The sequence below is a fragment of the Sceloporus undulatus genome, chromosome 4 (genome assembly GCF_019175285.1).
Source record: "Sceloporus undulatus isolate JIND9_A2432 ecotype Alabama chromosome 4, SceUnd_v1.1, whole genome shotgun sequence".
NCBI lineage: Eukaryota > Metazoa > Chordata > Lepidosauria > Squamata > Phrynosomatidae > Sceloporus > Sceloporus undulatus.
The window spans coordinates 178,498,438-178,519,483 of NC_056525.1; the positions used below are offsets into that span (position 1 = coordinate 178,498,438).

General features: G+C 37.1%; 1 protein-coding gene and 1 long non-coding RNA gene across 7 annotated transcripts in view; one reads left to right on the top strand and one right to left on the bottom strand.

Annotated features, from left to right (window-relative positions):
• Window positions 1–4,525, top strand: part of LOC121927624 — a 36,104-nt gene extending 31,579 nt beyond the window's left edge. The window contains exon 3 of the long non-coding RNA XR_006103285.1: window positions 4,393–4,525. This is a non-coding gene — a long non-coding RNA (uncharacterized LOC121927624). The remainder of the gene's footprint in view (window positions 1–4,392) is intronic.
• ATP9B (ATPase phospholipid transporting 9B (putative)) overlaps window positions 2,701–21,046 on the bottom strand; it is a 176,058-nt gene continuing 157,712 nt past the window's right edge. For 5 of the 6 annotated variants that reach the window (XM_042461414.1, XM_042461412.1, XM_042461417.1 and 2 more), the window contains 11 exons: window positions 20,205–20,303; window positions 16,468–16,557; window positions 14,908–15,052; window positions 14,013–14,077; window positions 13,154–13,309; window positions 12,971–13,035; window positions 11,456–11,564; window positions 10,694–10,751; window positions 8,373–8,576; window positions 7,830–7,862; window positions 2,701–5,130 (listed from right to left, as the gene is read on the bottom strand). In XM_042461414.1, the coding sequence (XP_042317348.1) occupies window positions 4,994–5,130; window positions 7,830–7,862; window positions 8,373–8,576; window positions 10,694–10,751; window positions 11,456–11,564; window positions 12,971–13,035; window positions 13,154–13,309; window positions 14,013–14,077; window positions 14,908–15,052; window positions 16,468–16,557; window positions 20,205–20,303 (1,161 nt within the window). In that variant the 3' untranslated portion in view covers window positions 2,701–4,993. The remainder of the gene's footprint in view (window positions 5,131–7,829; window positions 7,863–8,372; window positions 8,577–10,693; window positions 10,752–11,455; window positions 11,565–12,970; window positions 13,036–13,153; window positions 13,310–14,012; window positions 14,078–14,907; window positions 15,053–16,467; window positions 16,558–20,204; window positions 20,304–21,046) is intronic. The other variant, XM_042461413.1, reaches the window with a different exon arrangement.

Here is a 21,046-nt window from a genome sequence, read left to right on the forward strand (position 1 = left end):
TGGCATTTGAAAAAAGTAAAAGAGAGTCAGAAAATGGTTTCAGAAACAGATTTCGGAATCAAGTGGGAAGCAAATTGTCTTGCAAATACAAAAATAGAGATTCCAGGGAAGATGGAAACTTCTTCAGCTGAAGCTGCCCCATCATGTGCAATGTGATCTTGTCCACACACTGAAAAAGACTGCATGTGCTCTAATTAAAAACATTATTTATCTTGCTCTTGGAATGAAAATATTCAGGATGCTCAATTGTGTGCACACCTCTACATTCCAGTGGAATTAAGTGAAGAGCATCCTTGGTTAACTGGTTCAGTGTTGGCTTGGTATGAATTGGTACATTTAATTACTGTATTGGTTTCAGAATTGTTCACATCTGATGGGGTGGTCAAGCCACTGAAATCCACAAACACCTAGACAACAAAGGGTCACACAATATATATATATATCCCCACTCACTTCCATGTCATCATTCTCTGAAGATGCCAGCCACAGATGCTAGTGAAATGTCAGGAATAAACTCTTCCAGAACATGGCCACATAGCCTGAAAAATGCACATAAAACTACTGATCAGGTGGTTTTTAAAACATTTAACCCAATTATCTTTTGCTATTAGAAATATAAACCAAACTTGCTACATACAGTAAAGATTATATCCCTTTGTCGTTAAAGGTTGCATAAGATATCCATAGTTAATGTGCAAGAAAACCTCCTGAATTCCTCTAGACTAGAGCCCTGCAAAGCCACTGGAATCCTGTCATTCATCAAACATGCAATTGTAATACAAAGTACATTGAAGACAGTGGCTTGAATCAATGGAGTGACATTTTGGCATTTTAAAATTGAAATAGATTCACTCAGATGTATTTCATATCTTTAGGGCAGATTTTTGTTATTGGAACGTGAAAGAAAATGGTGTCATAGCCACATTTGGTTTTGCAGTCAGCATTTAGATTACACAGATCTTCCACATTATTTTTGCCTTCTGGCTCTTGTTTCTAATTCAAAATACTGAAAGCATTCTGGAACATATCTGGCAAGCAACCAAATGAATGAAAAGAAAGGATGACTGATTAAGACAGTGAAGGTTGGGCAAAATGGGAAGCATGAGATTACTTGGTTATTTAGCAGGCCTTCTGAATAGCTGACTGACACGACATGTCTCTGTTTGCTTATTTCCATCATTTCACCTGAGAATCCATGGACAGAGATCATGCCTATGGCCTCCTGTATAGTATAGTATATTAGCCTATAACCTGGTCATCTGGAGCCCATTCCATAGTGGGTTATACAGCTGAGAGGCCTGGGTTCCACATATAAGTATGAAAGGGAAAAGAGGATGAGAATACCATGAGTTAGCCCTGTGGAAACAACGTTGTTATTAGGTGCCATCTTTTTTGCTAATTCTATGGGTGTTGGATTTTGGAAGATGAGACCAGGATTTAAATCTCACCACTTGTTCTTTCATCACTCAAAACATATGGGATTCATAGGGCACTTAGAAATAGTTGTTTCCTCTTGGATAAGAACTATCCCAGTCTGGGGCATCTTTTTAACAGTCCATGGAATTTGTAGAACTCTCTTCCAGCATCATGTGCTATGTACTTGTTACTCAGCTTTATTGAACAGGCATGCAAGCAGAGGGAGGAGTTGATGGCCCCTTTCTCTGGAAGTTATGACGTCTATGACAGGCATCTGTAAGGACATATGTAAAAGACCATTATCTTGGAAGAAAAGTGTGTGTAGGGGAACTCTTCAATCTCTGTAACACACAAGCACCAACGAAAGTAATTTTCAAATCTAGCTTTGCACAGGATTCCAATTATCAGACAGATCTGCTAAGAAAATTTCATTGGCTGAAATTATTTTAAGTTTTAGCAAATACATTGTGCTGGCACCATACGTGGCTTTCAGCTTATGCTGAAGCTGCATGCCAGAAGAGGCAATGGTGTGTGCGCCACCGCGTGCATGAACCCCATTGTTTTCAATGGGGCTCGAGCATACAGAGTATTTCCCTTATGCACGGGGGGAGGGGGGGCAGAATGGATCCCTGCATAAGGGAAGGGCCCATTGTAATACTAAAAGGAATCATGGAGTCATTTGTTTTTTGAACCACTTTCACACATTCAGGAACTTGAAGGAATCCCCTCGTTCAATACAGGCCTAAACAGAACTGAAATATTCTGGGAGCTGACATGGGAGACTTCTCCTATGTATAATTCAGGGTCCTTACCAGTTGAAATACACCTAGCATGAACCTGCAGCTAGAAAATCTATAATGCCTTCCTACAGATGCCAGTATCAAGATGGAAAGGTGTTAACTTGCTCTATCTTCTCCTAAGTCTCCCTGTATCATGGGATATATCTTTATTGCTTGATTTTAGGCAACAATGACTTAAATAAAACCTACCTGCAGTTGTTCCAAAGCATAAATTTTGTTGAAAAGAGTGAATTTTCACCTTTGATGTTTGTGCCCAACTCATATAGGGATAAGAGTAGAAAAAAGGCAGGGTTTGCAACAGTACCTTGTACTGGATTCCCCTCAATAAATCTCATACTGGCAGCACAGCAAATGAGGAACAGTAGCATTTTTCATTCACATGCAAACAACTTGTTTCTGTCAGATGTAATAAGCTGTTATCTGCAAGTTACTCGTATTTTTTTTAATCATGGACTTTTTACACAGTGCTCTCACACTAACCACATAATTGTCAGTCAGTTTTTAATGTACATATATACATATTTATATACATGAGATACACAGTACAGTTATTTATATATTGGCATTCTTGTACACAGATATGCTAGAAAAAACTACTTGCATTTTCCCAGTCAGGTTGATTGTGTTTTTAAAACTAATTTAGCCCATAATAAAGGCATTTTATAGCAAAAGATGATCAAGCATCATTAAGATTTTGTTCGCATACTGAATTTAAGCATGGTACTGTTGTCTTCTTGGAATAGATGGATAAATAATTACAATATGAATGGACAGTGGATATAATGTAGCTAACTGCTCTGTTCATTAGATGCTAATTTGGAATTTTTCATTCAGAAATGTTGCCAAATAACACATATTTTAGATTTTTCAGTAACAGTTAAAATGTAACGTTTTTTAAAAGCTTGGCAAATTTCACATATTATGAGCAAAGCAGTGTTTAGCACATAAAACTCCCACCTCCCAGTGACATCTAGTGGGCATTGGGATTAACTGATGGTTGTATAAGGTCAGCAACTTGAAAAACAAAACATTATTGAGAACAGCATAAAAATAAATATTAATGAAAACATTTATTTTACAAACTTTCAATATTTGGTAGAAATGAGGTTTTATTGCTTTTATAATGAAGAATGTTTCAAAGGTCTTTTTAAAAAACAAAGATCAGCTGCTGTTAAACATTTTCAACATAAATGGAGTGGATTGTAGCTCAAATAATTTGCCAACAGTCTTTTTCTGGAAGTGTTTACGTTTAACAACATTATAAAATAACAAGGTGTTAAGATACTGGTACTACAAAAGGTTTTCTTGTGAGACATTCTCACAAAACAATATGATATTAAAAAAAGTTGCTTACAGCTCAAAATATACAAATAAATTCTCATTTAGTAGCATGGTTAAATTATATTTGTTCTTTTGGCTGATACCTGACTATTCTGAATAACTGGGTACATGTTTTTCTTGAAAAAAAGAAACAGCCTTGGAAAAAATATCAATTCTGTGTAACAATACAGTACATAAGATATTAAATAACTGTTTTTCAAGAGTACATCAAATTACAGAGTGTCACTTTCTCTTCTTGCAGTAATAAATTATGTGTTGGAAGATGATGGATTTTCTACCATTACTATAATAACAATTTTATTCTTCTTATACCTGAGTAGCCTTAAGTAAACAGATAACAATGTGCATGTACTAGCCTGACTCAGAATTCAATGTACAGTTTAAGCTCACATAATGTGTTTGTGTGGGAAGCCTTCATTAATTTAAACTGAGAAAGGCAGTCTGTATGCCAAAAAGGGATTTGTATGTGGATCAGCTCCCTTTGATGAAATCAATGAGGAAAGTACTCTGAGCCTGATTGACATATTTGGCCACAATTTACCAAACTTGGCTGCTGTATAAGCAACTTTCATTTTATTGGGACTTGTCATAACTCCCAGTAAAATGATCCCAGCCTGCACAGAAGCACTGTTGGTGGACTGTGCCAGAACAATTTAACTTCTATAAATGAAATGTCAAGTAATGTGCTAATATTTGAGTATAGTTTTATAAATACAAAAGCAGGTAGGAACTTATAAAACATTTACTGAACTGTGAAGTCTGTGGCAGTCTGTGCAGAGCAACAGGTGTAACGGAATGATTTACAGAACATTATTTTTCATCGCATTTTGTGCAGGTTGGCCTCCATTTGCAACTGAAAGGCTGCTGCCAATTACTCAGATGTCCTAATGCAGATTAGCAATGGAGAACAGAGAAGAAAGATACCACAGATCCCAGACGAACACTGCGCTACATGGACAGCTGTTCATAATTCATATAGTGCATATATGGGAGATAATATAGCAGCAAATACAGACAATGGCATTTACACTTTCTAGGCTTGTTACACTTTTATAAATGAATGCCTTTTTCTGTGAGAGAATGCAACTACTTGGAAATTATGATATTATAGGAAAAAGTGTTTTCTGTTCCATATACAGAAAAATAGTGCAGTAGGAATAAATCCTTTACAGTAGCAATTAAATAAATTCAGAAGCACTGCTAACTGAGATGTTTTAAAAAGCCACATATAAAATGAAATGTATTTATTCTCAATGGTTCTGCTAATAAACTTCACTGTAACTGTCAGATTCTTCCATCTTCTTTGTGCTCTGTTACTCCATTTTTCTTGTTACTATTTTTCTCTCTTCAACTTATCACTGAAGTAGAATGAGTACGCTTGAAGCAATTTCTAGTTAGAGTCATCTTGGTGGAAAAACCAGGTGTTCAGTCATTTTTTAAGAGGTAAGTTTAGAGTAACTTGGAGGAGAAAATTTACGTTTTAAGTACTTCAGAATATAAAGAGGAAGACAGCTTACTACAGTGATGGCTGACACTTTCCACAGGAAGGTCACGGTTGTGATAAAGGCAACATCTACAGGCATAAAAAAAGGGGGGGGGGAATACGTTATAAAAGTCAGAGAAGAGGCAATAAATACCACTCAACTACTGTCACAAGCTTTTTGAAAGGATGATAATATGCCTGGAGCTGGATAATTTTAGTACACAATTCTACACTATCCTACTTTCCCCCTAAAAATATTTTTCTTCATCAATCTGTCCCGACAGTGTCCTGGGTGATACTAAAATGAGAAATTTGAAAATGCCATGCCACTGTTCAAAGGCAAACATGACAAAGAACTGAGAAAAGCTATTAAAAACAGGATTCCTTTGTGAAAATGAACATGGTGTGAACACAGTTAAAGATAATTTTAGAATTAAAAATGTTTCTCTATTAATGTTTATTATAAAAAAGGTAAAGGTAGTCCCGCAACATGAATGTCTAGTCATAACTGACTGTAAGGGGTGGTGCTCATCTCCATTACTAAGCTGAAGAGCCAGCGTTGTCCAAGGATTGCGCTGGTGGTCATGTGGCCAGCATGACTGCACCAAATGCTGTTACCTTCCCACTGAGAAGTGGTACCTATTTATCAACATGTATTTGCATGCTTTCGAACTGCTAGTTTGGCAGAAGCTGGGACTAGTGATGGGAGCTCATCCCATCATGCAGCACCCAGGCCTCGAATTGACAAATTTCCAATCTTCTAATAGTTAAATTTGGCGTCTTAATCACTAAGCCACTGCATCCCTCTTCATTATTTATTAATGTCTTTCTATAACAAGTTATAAGTGTGTGTGTGCCTTCAAGTTGCCTGCCAACCTATGGCAACCCTATACATTTTATAGGATTTTTTAATGCAGGGGATACGCAGAGGTGGTTTTGCCAAGTTTCTCTTCTGAAATATAGCCTACAACAAGTGCTCAATTCAAAATCCACTGTGGAAATAGGTTAAGACCTTTCATTCTAGCATCCTATTTCCAGTAGCCATTCTTAAAAACAAACAAACAAACAAAAAAGAATCCACCCTCCTTACACTTTCCTTCTTATTCTGAAAACAGCATACACTTATAATAGTGAAGCTATTATTTCTTACTGTATGCAGCAACCACTTAAGTATGCCTTTATTAGGGCTACAATTTCAGTTAAATAGTATGGATAACAAGCAAAATTTAAGCATGGGTTGAGATTATTCTGCAATGAAATCAGTGATTCATGCCATCATGCTGCCTTCAGCTTTCTCCTTTCTACACACCACATTTAAAAAAAAGAAATTTCAAGATGTCTTGTCTTTGTATCAAGAGCTAAGATACAGACCTGAATGCTATTATTAGTCTTGAATCAATGTGATTTTTTGTATGTATACTCAAATATATCAACCTCATGTATAAACTGAGGGCAGTTTTAGGGGGCAAAATTAAGGATTTTGATGTGCCCATGGATAAAGCAAGCGTAAAACTTAGGGTCAAAGGATCTAAAGGATGAAGCAAAGGGTAACAATGCTGAAGTATGCCTGCAAAATTCTAGCAGGCATAAATGTATATGCTCACACTAAAACCTGGATGTAGGAGAGGAGAGAGGAGTCAGTGCTTCCAGGACAGATTACATTCTTGCCATTCACCAGGGGATATTTCTTTTTTAAAGTAAGCATAGAGAACAGTACTTACATTAACCCATGGATAAGTTGATCAGGCTTTTTGAGCCCAGTTCTTGACTAAAATTTCTAGACTTATACATGAGTATATACAATAGTTATGTGCTAATTACTGGTATTCAACAAATGATTCAATGGGTCTACTCTAGGAGGACTAACCAACAGTATATAGGCTGCAATGTATTTCCAGGACAAAACTATCCTTGCTTCAAATGATAACTGGAGCATATGATATTCTGCTGAAATCAGTATACCTTTAAATGTATATTATCTACTATACTGACAGAGACTGTCACCCAGGCTTGTTATTCTAATAGAAATAGAATGGTGTAGCAAAATGGTGTCCTTTATATAAAATAGCAAAATCAAAGTTTGCTTTTTGGAGTTTATATTTTTGAGTATTTTCAAGCCATGAGTGAATGAATCCATGGATAAAACATTATGGATACAGAGGGCTGACTGTATTATAAATTTCCAAATTTGATAAACAAGGCAGTTCTCAAGAAAGTAAATTTTGAAAATGAATTTGTTAAAAACAATTAAAAATCAGCACATTAAAAAAAAAAATCAAAAACATACAAAAGTTAAACAATAAATAAAATAAAGCACACATCTCAGTCAGAAGCTCCCCTGCTTACACATTAAAAATCTGCATAAACAAAAATACCTTAGTATTTGAAAGGAAAGCCTAGCCTCCCATGGAAGGGAGTTCCAGAGTGGAAGGAGCCAGTCAGAAGGGTCTCTCTCTCATGTGCTCACCAAGTGAGCTTATGACGGTAGCAGGACCAAGAGAAAACGTTCACCTGATAATCTTAGAGCTCTGGTAGGTTCATTACTCCCCCCCCCACCACCGGGCATCTTTTCTTCATGATACACACTTCATTGTGTGTTTTAAATAGGTAAATCATAAATTAGACAATTTAATTTGCGTTTTCAAATCTATAGTTACCATCCCAAACATTTACGAACTGCCAAAATAAGAAAGGGAGCTTTTACTACTCCTAGTTTTTTTCGGGGGGGGGGGGGAGTTTGCCTTATGTTAGGGTACCTTATGTTTTAAGAAAACAGCAATTATACCTACCTAAGAAAGCTCCAAAAGACACTCTGCCTATACCTGTTCCAGTAAGTAGAAGAAGAAAGGACAGATTTATAGAAAAAACAAAGAAATAAGAGAAAATATATATATATATATATATACAAATAACAGTATGTATGAAAAAGCTTTGAAAGGTTTGAGAGGGGTTAGCAGAGAGGTTCTGAAGATTATTCCCTTAATATTTTATCCTGGGGCTACTTTTAAAATCTGTGTTAGTGAAAGAAAAGACAGAGGCTATTAGTCCTTGCATGAGCAACAGGACTTTGGATTTCTGTCTTTGGAAATGGAGGGAATCTTACTGGGTATATGCAAGCTCTTAGCAGAAGAGTCAGCATTTTATTTACAATGAAAGACTTTTCTTTATAAGAATCTGTCTCAAATTCAGCTATGGTGACTGATCAATAGAACTAGGTCAAATTAGTACAGAGAATGTGAGTTATCCCAAACTATGATATTTACTTCAGTATCAGTTGTATACATAGGGCATCTTAAAAGATACTACACATTATGCAGGCAATAGCTACTCACCAAAATACTCATTTAGAAATGCAAGAGAGGCCACATAGCAGCAAAGACTGAAGATTTCAGCTACCACCATTAACCAGTGCCAAGTTCGTATGGTAAGTGCAACCATCAAGAGCTCTGTCAGGATTAGTGCAGTGAACGAAATGGCAACAACATGGACAAATTCAGACTCAAAAAGCAGAAGAGCTCCATACATCAGAATTCCACCTAAGAAAGATGCAAGCCATTTAATTACAGATTCATTGTTTAACTTGTCCCCCCCACCCCACTCCATGTCCTCCTGGAACAGCAATGCTTAAAATACTATTATTTATTTTAAAACAGCTTTACGTCATTTTGAAAATATTATTAAATGTTTCAAAGGCAGCTGCTAAAGTAAATGCCAAAGAAATACACTTCAGTAACATGTCTTTGTTGTAGGCCTTGTCTATGCTGCTTAAAAACGCATTAAAAACCTGCCCTCTCTATAAACCTGGGGTGATAAGGCCACATGACCCTACCTACCCCAGATTTGGGGAATACTCCTTTATTGCACAGTTTTGAAACACTGAAACTTTTAAAACTTTCCCCAAAGTTTGCATCTCTGTTATCGCTGTCACCTTAAAATGGTTTCCCCCTTCCTTGGCAGTACCATTGCCTCTGGCGCTCAGCTGCTAGCAAGATGCCCAGATCACATGCTAGGCATCTCATTTACCTCATTCAGAGTGATGGGTGCACTAGTAGAGGCAGGAAAACATTCTGGTTTGGATCTGTCCCCAAGGTATGAAGATGGCGATGGAGAAAATGTCAGGGACAGCTGTGTGGACAATCTACCTAGGTCCCTGTGGAAAATTTTTTTACTGGGTGGCTCCAGGGTGGGGGCAGGTGCAAATGCAGAAGGGGCAGGAGAAGGGACTAGCCCATAGAGAGAATTATTAATTAAAAGTTTCAGTCTACTTTCATTTTAATGGTGACTATAGCCAAAAATATAAAGCTTTTAAATAACATTATGATACAGATTTCTTGAACTAGAATTCCAAGCATTGTATAAAGGAAAGCTATTGTACAATACACAACATACAAGCACAAATTAACCCCTTTCATGGGTTTCTTTCCCAATATCACCAGACGATGCAATAAGTTAGGTCTTCTGATACCATAACATCTCTTTGGCTATGCCCTAAATGCTGACACATTCACCGCAATAGATAGGTGCACCTGCAGTTATGCATTTCTACTTGTGCAGGTTTCCACCTGACTGAGAATCCACATTGTGCAGGCATTTTGACCCTATAGATAGAGGGCATGTGATAGAGCAGTTGATTTACACCAGGGATATGGCTAGGTGGAATAATTTTGGTCTTCCTGCTATGTATTCATGGAATCTATGTAACAAAATGTGTGAAAGGGACTCATGAATAGAGTGCAAATGTATTTGCGATTGCACTTGCCTGAGGAAGCAGGTGCAGCACTTGGTAATATTCATATATCCGTCTCTATCACTAGAGGCTCAGGTAGACTTTGTCAGTTGATGTTCCTGAGGCCAGCCCACCATGCAGTAGTTTATGAGGTGGCAACTTCCTGATTAGAGTACAGAAATGTACTCTGTAGAGAGCTGTCTCAAAGATGATTCTGAAGCTGTAGCTAGAGCAACTAATGGTGATGTTATACAGAAATTATATAATATACCTAACTCAACCAGCGGCTTTCCTATTTTGCCCCCCAAACTGGCCAATAATTACCTATTGGAGGGTTCACGTAGGCTTTTGGGGGTTTTAAAGCAAACAACTCACCATAACTTTTTTTCAGCAGAATGGAACATTCATTTGCTGCAGGGAGGCATTCACCTCTCTCCTTAACCACTCAGCCAGTTTCTCTCTGGATGTTTTACATCCATGATCAGGTTCTGGATGATTGTTTTTTCATATACCAACCTGGCATGAAGTGGCAACATTTCTCACCCAGGGGGTCTGTTGCCAAGGCTACCCAGACTATTTTATGTGTGGGACATTTTGGAGGCAACCAACACCATGTGTTTCTTCCCCCTTCCACAATTATATCATTACCTCTCTCCACTCTGTACCTCCTTATCCCCATTTCAATGCCTTCTCCCTTGCTCTCCAAATCACGCATCTTATTTCTGACAAAAAAGATTTTTTTGAAAAGGCCTCTTCTCTGCAAATGTACAAGCTTCCTGCTACTTCCCCTTGCCACTATCCTGAGATCTTATGGCTATAGGGCAAGATATAAATAAGTATGTTTAACTGTGAAGCTTGAAAAGTATTGCTAGAAGACAAAAAAAAATTATGTAACCTAGGGACAAAACCAAAAAGTAGTTATCCTACCTTGGTAAATACTGATTAAAACCCAGATGAGGAAGGTTTTAAATGACAAAGATCTCCCCTAAAAACAATGAAGACAGGTCACATAGTTATTTTAGAAAAGGTTGTTCATATCCAAAGCAATATGCATATGAAGGCAGTTTCAATATATAAACATTGCTGAAAAGTTTTATGAAACAATACATGTGGTAGTTTATATGGTGTCATGATAGCTGTACTTCTCCAATGTTCTCATGGCTTTAGATCTAAATCAGGTTAAATCTACTTTACTGCTATAGATTTCACGAGAAACTAAGTCTTCCATTGATTTTAGTGGGACTTAACAGCTAAGTTACAGAAGAGTTCTATACATATATACTTATAAGCTCCAATTTCCAGCTCTTTCAGTGGGCACAGAAAATGCCACCTTGAATCTAGTGAACTATTTTTTTCTAGAAATCTAAGATGAATAATAATGGCATTCCCTATACTGATAAGAAGGAGCTGGTGTGGTATAGTGATATGAGTGTGGCTTTGGAGAACAGGATTCTAATCCCTGTTCAGCCATGAAATTCACCGGGCAAGTCACACTCTCTCAGCCTCAGAGGATGGCAAAGGCAAGAAACTTGTCAAGAAACCCCAATGATAGGTTTGCCTTAGGGTCACCATAAGTCAGAAACAACTTGAAGGCATACAAAAACAAACAAAAGCATACTGGTAAGAACAAAGTTCAAGGATTGTGATATTTTATCTACATCCTATGTGTTTCATACTGAATATTCATACCTTAGTAAGGTCTTTGTAAAGTTCTGGATATAACAGTGCCATTTCTGGTTTCACATCTTGATCCAATACTAAGGAAAAGACTGGAAACATAGTGTATATAGTTGCATACCTATAGGGAAGAAGTACTTTTAATGTACATAATATTTTACACAGACATGCACACGCACACATACATTGAGCACTCCTTATCTGGAAATTCAAAATCTAAAATACTCCAAAACTGTCCACATGGATATCTGAGATAGTGACAACTTTGCTTTCTGGTGTTCAAAATACACAAAATTTGTTCCATGCACAAAATTACCTTCAGGCTATGTGTATAAAGTGTACATGAAACACAAATGGATTTTTTGTTTAGACATAGGTCCCATCTCCAAAATAGCTCATTATATATATGCAAGTATTCCAAAATCCCCCCTAAAATCCAAAATTCACAACACAATTTTAGTGTTATTGGAAACTACAGATTGTGTTGCTCTCACTTTAGGTATTTTTCTTTTCAACAATCAAAAACCATAATGTCCTACACCAGCAGAGGAACTGAGTGTTCCCTCCCTCCTTCCTGTTGGTGCAGCAAAGCAAGTGAACAAACAAGCACTCCTTCCCCGCCTTCCTCCACTGCCACCTTCTCTGAAGAAAGAAACAAACACTGCCAATAAAAGCTGGTAATTTCCTGAATGCCTGGATCTATGGGTTTTCAAAACAGGCTCTGTGGAAGGGGGAAAGAGTGAGTACAGAATCTGTCTGTGTTGTGTCCTTAGCTGCCTATTTCTCCAGGATCTCTTGGTTGCCCAAATTCCCAGGATCTCTGAAGACCCATTGATGCAGGCATTCAGGAAGAAGCTAGTTGGTAGGTTATCTTTGCAGGTGGCATAGAGTGGAGAAAGAGAAAGGGGAGAAAAGGTTGAAGGGGAGAGCAAGGGAGAGCTTACTCACTCTGTTGTTGAAGAAGATCAGAAGAGAATGAGGGAGGGAACTCTCAATGGCAGCACCTCATTAAAGGTGTCATTTAGGGATGGAAGAAGGTCAGGGCATGCACCAATCTTCCTTGGCAAGCAATCTAGCCACAACTTGCCATTAAACAATGTTACCAAATTGAATCACCACATGAGGGACTTGTTAGATGTTGGCAGCTTGAGGGTTCCCTCCCCCAAAAACGATGAATGATATCCATGGTCCACACTTTCTTCATGTCTGTCGTATACTTTCACTGCCTCAGTACATTTAGTGAGACGGAACCCAGTGAAAACTGGGCTGGTGCACATAAATTCAGTAAACATAAATTGAACACTACACACTTACCTGATGCACATGTATGAAAATGTTGTGACAGTTTTGCCATGTTTTTTCTAAAATAAATATTCCACTGAGGGACATGCTTACATGTAAAGATTTCAGTGAATACCCAATGAATGTTACACTTCGGCTCATTAACCTGAACTATAGGAGGAATCTAGTGCCTATTAGACATCATCACAGTCTTTGAAACTTCAAAACCAGAACACTGCTACTTACCCTACCATTAAGAAACCCTGGTATAGAGGGACAGATGCAAAATAGAAGACTGACGAAAACACAGCCTAGAAAAAGAGGAAAGTCTGGATTATTACTATAATACGTAGCAGTGGAAATAATTAAAATACATAGAGCAAAACATTCTATACACTATTCTTCATGTAAGCAAAATGAATTAAATACCTGCATAGTTGAAATAATAAGGCCTCTGTGCATGACAAATTGACCAAGTGATGCTGATCTTTTATAACTATTTCGACCATGTACCATCAGCAGTCTGCCAATGTGTTTAAACTGTGTAATAGAAAAATCAGCAGCCAAGGAAGCTTGTTTCCCTTCCTAATAATAAAATGACAAATTGAAAATATTAGCAATTTATAAAGTATCAGTTTATCAGCATATTAAACAATTAGTATCACTCCAGAGAATTTTTATACCCAACCACCAACTTTTCTATTACAAAACAACTAATAAAGTAGACACATACACACACACACACACACACTATACATGTACTCTTAATTTTTTAAATTGATTTTTAAATTTTAAAAGTATCCACACATTTAATTGAGGGGAGGCCAAATATACAAATCAAATGACAGCTAACGAAAAACATCATCACCCCCAGTCAAAGTTGACAACAAAAATTACAAATTTAATAGAGAAGTTAACTGGGGTTATCCATGATCCAAAGCCCTTGTTATAAGTCTATGATAGCTTTTCATATAGATTCATGTTCTTTTGCAGTTGTATCCAATTAGTATTTCCGATCAGCTTCCCTTAGTAGCTTCCATCAATGAAATGGGAGTTTGTGGTCCCCTGTGTAATTCTCTGCACCACCCAATCTCCTCTGAGGAGTTGGAAATTCTCTGGAGAAAAGATAGGGAGGTGTGGACAGTGGTCTGCATGGGAAGCGATGAGAGAAAAGTTCTGCTTTGTGAATGTAAGGTTCCTCAAGTGGTAGTGAATCTTCTCCCACTTTAACGCACTGATTCCAACACATTACTATGTGCGCATTTGATCTGATCTGCAAATATTATACCTTTCCTTCAATTCCAATTCCACAGTCTGCTGCCTGGATCATACTAACATCATTTCCTCCATCACCTGAAACATGTGAAATATCCAGTTACGTTTTAGAGTGGCATGGCAAGCTTCTATACTATTTAGCTTCACTATGAACTAACTGAATGAGCTATATAAATTAGAAGTTACAACAAAAATAGCTTCAATGTTAAGAAATCTATTACATATTCTATCTCTCTGACTCAGCAATTTCTGATTTCCTATAACAGAAATTGAGAAAATCTATCCAGACATAAGATGATCATTTTGTTAATGACTGCAAAAACACTACTTGCGTAATTCTGAAACAGGTAGCAAATCCTTACTGAATATTCAAGGGCCACAGTGTAGGCATGCTTCAATTAGTTTGCCTACTACATGACTGAGATCGAAGTCTGTTATATTGCTATTTTGGAGAAAATCACTATCAGCTGACACTGTCTCTGGGCAGATCCAAGCAACACACTTTTGCCCCTCTGAATTGTATTGCCTAGGCACAGTTGTATACTAGGTGACTCAATAAAAACAGAACCTGAGTTAAGACAACTTGACAAAAAAATATATTATTTCTTTGTGTGTTTCAGCTAGGCATGGGGCACAGTGGATTTGCTTGCTATGGGGGAGTAAAGGGTGTACTGGATAGTTTCAAATGCTAGTTAGTGATTGTTCCCTAATTTTAAAAAAAATAATAATTAAAGTTAAGCTTTACCTCAAGTATAATTATTTAAATGTTCTTATCATACTATCTTTAATTCTACTTGGAATTTATTTTTGGATATTGTGATCAACCTCTCACTTTACTAGTTTGTCAACAAGAATGACCACTCTCTGACTAGTTTGCCAACAGAAATAAAACCACAATGGATACTTGCCTATTGCACATGTACGTTTTCCTGTATGGTGTTGCAACAATTTTACAATGTGGGCTTTTTGGGTGGGAGAGCATCGACAGCATACGACAGCTGGACACTGACATGCTAGTTCTACAAATTCATGCTCATAGTACTTCAAACAGACCTACAAAAGAAACACATTTAGATTGAAATTGGTGGTTTAGTACTCAACAGAACTCCAATTGTATTTTTAGTTTCAACATTCAGGCAAAGTTGGATTACTTTTCAGTCATTATATTGGTATGTACCACAGGCTATGACTAGAATCCAAAGAAACAGCAGGCACATCCAGAACAGAACATGTTTCCACTGTTGAAAAGACAAAGAGCTATGAAGGTTAAGCAGCTTGCTTCTTCAGCAATGGAAATAACTGTGACAGGAAGAAGGTGTATGCAGCCTTTGCATGTCCTCCCTACAATGTATAACCTGGTCCATTTTAAGATAACTTAAGACTGGAATGAATATTGCCTTGAACAAAGAGGAAAGATATTTGAAATCAGATTTGTCAAGTCATTTCAGTGCTGTGAAAGTAAAGCAAGCAGGCGACAGAATGTATGCCACATGATATTCAATCCTCAATTGCTTCATTTTTGATTCATCATTGTTTTAAGAGTGCTTTCTTTCCTTATCATTTATTCTACTCTCTATGAAATAGGAGTGAGTTAGAATGAAAACATATTTCTTTATTTAGTACTTCTAATTTTAATCTAGTAACACAGAATTGGGTCTTGCAGAAGGTGTTAATGAAATCTTACTGAAAATTGTAGAAAGTCCTATATGTTATTGCACCAGTAGCCCTTTGTTTGCAGACAGAAAACAAAATTGTGGACAGCTTATTACAGTGACCTGCAACTCCTTCTCAGTTTTATCATCACTTCTCAAATGCACTATGCAGTCTGGCCAGATGGTCCCTGATATCTCTGACCCCTTCGGTACTTGGCATGGGGAAATCTAATACCCCCCGCCCCCCCAAAAAAAATTGTAAAAAGCAAGGCAATAACAAACTAAAGCAGAGATAGACATGTTGTGGTGATAGCTGAGGACGGATAAAAATTGCTATTTCTTAAATAAGCTGGGCCTGGGTGTGTGTGTGTGTGTGATTGTTAGACCTTGCAAGTATAATTCTCATGAAACATTCCCATGGCAATGCCTATGTAAATTATAACTAGCATTTATCAAACAAAGACAGTACAACTCTCAGAGGGGCTTTCTATGTTGTTCTGGCAGAGCTGAGAAATGACAAAACTGTTACAACAGTTCTGCTACTTACTGGAATCTCTTCTTACCTTCAAGATGGAGAAAAGATTAAGTTTTTTGAGTGAATATAATATCTACAAAAGGAGGTTTATACACTTGTTCTGCAATTTATGTTACACTCATTTTAGGTGTTTTATGATGTAAAATGAATTGCAGACTTGTTTCACCCAAAAGTGTTGCTTGGGTCCTCTTTTCAACATCTGCTGCAAAAATGCAGTTCAATTAACCATTTCCAGAAATTACATTTACCCTGCTGTCAGCTGACAAAACCCATGGCCTTACCTCCAGAGAATCTCCAGATATTACCAATGCACAGTCATGTTTCCTTCTGAATGCATTTAGCTCTAAATGAGCTTCTCCACGACTGGTTACCTTAATTAAAAAAGAAACACTCCAAAGTTCAAGGCGAACATGTTATGTATATTTCTGTATAACTCCTTTTTATTATAATGGAATAGCTCCAACTTTTTTTCCTTTAGTCCTCTTACAACGACTTTGTTAGTTGGGAAAAGACATGTCAAACTTCTGTAACAGTCACTGCAAAGTCACTGAGAAACAATAAGAACTATAATGCTGAAGACAGGTCGTGCAGCTTCAGTTTCCTCCCAAAACCTCATTGTTTGCTTCTCACTGTCTGACCCTGCTAGCAGCCTTTCCTTAAAATATGCCAGAACGTTGTCCTAATGCTAAAACACAGTTCAGTGCAGTGGTTCTCTACCAGTGATACATGTACCAAGTTGGCTGTCATATTACAGTGACCTGATTAATTTCAAAGGTTTTCTTAGGTAAGAGGTATTTGAAGGTGGTTTGCCATTGGCTTCCTCTGAATATAGCCTACAGTACCTTGTATTCCCTGGTGGATTCCCTTCCAAGTACTAACCAGCCCTGATCCCACTCATTCTGTGAAATCAAAGTGGATCTTGTGCCTGAGACAATGCTTTTGCAGAAATTGCAAAATATACTATAACTGGGCAGTTTTTCTATATCATAGTTTTCCAAAGAGAAGGGAGGCAAGGAAAAGAGAGCAGAAGGCGACAAATATCATTTTCAGACTTAAAAAAACCCCAACAACACTAAAAACATATAAAAAGAGGAGAGAGTAGAGTGCATAACCTCAAGACTTGTTGTAGCTCATACAGTCAGCTCTCTGTATCCATGGATTCTTTATCCATGGATCCAGCCATCCATGGCTTGAAAAACATTGATTTTGCCATTTTTTAAAATGAGGAACACCATTTCACTATCCCATAGTATTTAATGGGACTTGAGGATCCATGGATTTTGATATCCATGGAGGGTCGGAACCAAATCCCAGAGGATATCAAGGGCCCTCTATAGTTTACTGTTTTCTCATTTTATGCTGAAAATATTAGAAATCTGACATCTAAGTTATTCTATTGGTCCCGGTTTAGCGATTTTGAATGCATCTAAAATTAGAGGAGCAGACATAATAAAATAACATTTTATCAATAGGGAATTGCTAATTCACAGTCTGAAACCTACTTGTATCAAGAGAGCAGTGCTTTTCCCACATTCTCAAACAACATGAGCACAAGGGAACATGTCCAAACAGAGGTAGTAGCAGAGAATGGGAGGTCCACACATGTCTCCTGTATGTCCAACTAGCCTTTCCTCCATTTATGTTGCTTGTACTGAGCTCTACTGAGCTGAAATGTTGCTCAAATGAATTCTCCGTGTTTACATCAGGGACCTCAATTACGTGCAAAACCAAGATTTTAGCTGTATGTATATTTACTTGGGAGAAATCATTGGGACTTGCTATGAAGAGTGATGAACTATGTAGACTTATTCTAAAAGAGTTATACTGTAAATATTTGAGGTGTTTTATTTTAGTATTTATTTTGAACCAAAGTAGTCAGCAGCAATTCTGTTTCCTGCACTGATAATTCATGTGCTCCATGATGGAACACCTTCAGAATTAATTTACTGTACAAATGTCATAAATGACCTGAAGAAAGAAAATTCTAACTCAAACAGAAGAGATTTTGATGAGGAAAAATTAATTTGTGATAATACAACCTATAAAGGTCAATAATAGTTGGTTTAAATTTTTGACAGAACCATTAATAATAATTTAAGAACAAATTGGAGTTTACAGAACCTAATTTGCCATTCTGATGTTTCAAAACAAATTGTATTTACATGTAAATTGTATTCAAATAATTATTTCTGGGGATCTGCTAATTTAGAATACAGAATATACTAATACGTGATCACTCAAAGAATATGAAACATTTTGTTTAAATTCAGTACTAACATAATGAAATTAAAGATACATATCATGTCAGTTACATGAGCATTGGACTGTGATTCTGAAGGGTTCGATTCCCACCTCAGCTATGAAACCCACCGGGTGACCTTGGGCAAGTCATATGCTCTCAGCCTCAGGGGAAGGCAAGGGCAAACCTCCTCTGACCAAATCTTGCCAAGAGAACCCCATGATAGGTTTGCCTTAGGATTGCCATAAGTCAAAAATGACTTGAAGGCACAAACCAACAAATACTGTCACGCGCGTGTGCGCGCGCGCGCGCGTGTACTGAGTTGAAAGCTAACTTTTATGTGCAAAACAGAGCTGTATATTTAACATTTGTAAGTTTTCCTTCTGAAGTATTTGGACTTGAAGTATTAGCACTTCTGTAATTCAAGAATTTTTTTCATGGGAGGCAGAGACGTAATGGGAGTGCTATCTACATAATTTGTAAATCATCAGAATAATATCTTAGCCTCCAACAATTTAGGGCTGTAAAAATTAAAACCAGCTTGGAAACAGGCAAAGACTTGCCATGCCATGGTAGTTCAAAACTAATAGCTGTGAGCTATGTGGTAAATGAATTTGAGGACCATTTGGTATTCACAGATTAGAATGATTTATTAACATAACTCCTTTAAAAAGATGCTAGTTCTAGTACTAAGAATTCTTAGGGACAGACCGGATAAGATGGTGGAGATCAGTGAAGGAATCCATATTTCCTTTTAAAAAAGGGACAGGGAAAAAAGATGAAGGTGCCTTCAAAATGGATTAGGATTGTAGCTCAATAAATAAGAGCATTAAACAGATTCACCACATCATTTTCCAAATACATTTATAAGAAACATGTGAATGGGTATGTTTTTTGAGGGAGGGCCTAAGAGAAGAGGAGGGATTAGAGCAGGATAATGGCATGGGACAAAAGCCTCTCTCTTCTAGATCTCCAACCCTAAACTAATGCCCCCCCTCCATGTTATAAAGGAAGCATCAGGAGATTCAAAAGTGAATGTCATACATGTCACTAATTGCAAACTAAATTTAGGGGAAAGGTTCTCCATGTAGCTGGGAAGATGCCAAGCATCTTTTAACACATTTCAGTTTTCATCTTACATGGAGTTCAGGTACAACTGAATATTTCTCTACATATTTCTTGCTTTTGTGGCCTGTGAAGGTAATGGTACTTGTACACACACCAATGCAATGTACAGTCAGTCTATTTCTTTCGCAGGGATTGGGGCACAGGATTCCAGAGAAAGTGGAAAAGAATGCAGGATGCTACATTTTTTTTAACTTGAGAGAACAATTCACTAGATATTTCTAGGTCCTCCAGTGCCTTCAGGAGAAGCTGATCATAGAATCATTCTGGAGGACCTAAAAATGTCTAGAGAGAGCTATTTCCCCCCTGTCACTTATAGGACAGCAGTCATGATGGCAACAAATACAGTAATCAATGAATAATCAAATCCGTAAATACGTAATCCACAAATGTGGAGTAACAATGGTACATGAGTCAACAGATATAAATATTAGATCTAAAAAGCATATCTAACAAGGGACACCTTAGGAAGTTTATGTGATATTTCTGTTATATTTCCAATTCTTTCCAATTCCATATATATCACCTTGACAGAAAACTAATAAATGCACACTAATAAATAAGACTATATAGCAGGCTAATCGCTATAAGTCAGAAATGACCTGAAGGCATTCCTATGGTTAAGATAAATAAGATATTGGTAGATATACTTACAGGTCTGAAAATATGAATATCTTGTGTTCTGGAAACTAAGTGGGAGCTTTTGGCAATACAAGTGGCAGTTTCCAGTTTATCTCCCGTTAGCATCCATATCTATAAAATAATTTTGTTTATTTTGTTGATTTATTTATTATGCTCATTTCAAACTCTGAAAAATTATTTTCTTTGATCCATGATCACAGCATTCCATTCAATAATTATTATAATAAATCTTCTTATTTCTTTTTTAAAAAGGTAAAAGCCCATGAGCAACAAGTCGGCCTCTATGCAGACAGAAAGAAGCCTGACAGAAAGAATGTCAGCATTTCATTTCTTCCTCTCTTTATAGCAGGGACAGGCAGAAAAATAATTAGGAGCAAAGAAAGAATGCCTTCTTTTGGAATGCTTCAGTGAAAAAAACTGGGATAACCAGGAGCAACTTTTTGTGTGGAAGTATGTTGGTGAATATCTTGTACTCTCCATCTTGATGGAACACCTGAAACTTGAGGATCCTTTACAACAAGTCTGGAAATTGGCAATAGGGACCAGAAACTAAGAACATCTCGAGTTTCACAGGTTCCCAATTGCTGGTGTAAATATCCTGAACACATCCATACTAGCTATGCCTTTTGATTTATAGAAACAGTTAAGTCCAGCTGAGCCAGGTGATATAGAGAAATAGCAATGGTTTGGTTCTGCTTTGTAAGGATATGCTGTGTTGTCTGTCTACAACAGGTTCTCACATAGAGATTTCTCTAGCAGGGCATTAGGTTCAAAACAGAATTCCAATACCATCTTCTTGCTTAAAAGTATCCTAAACAAGCCTAGTGAAACAATATTTCAATCTTTTCCAACAT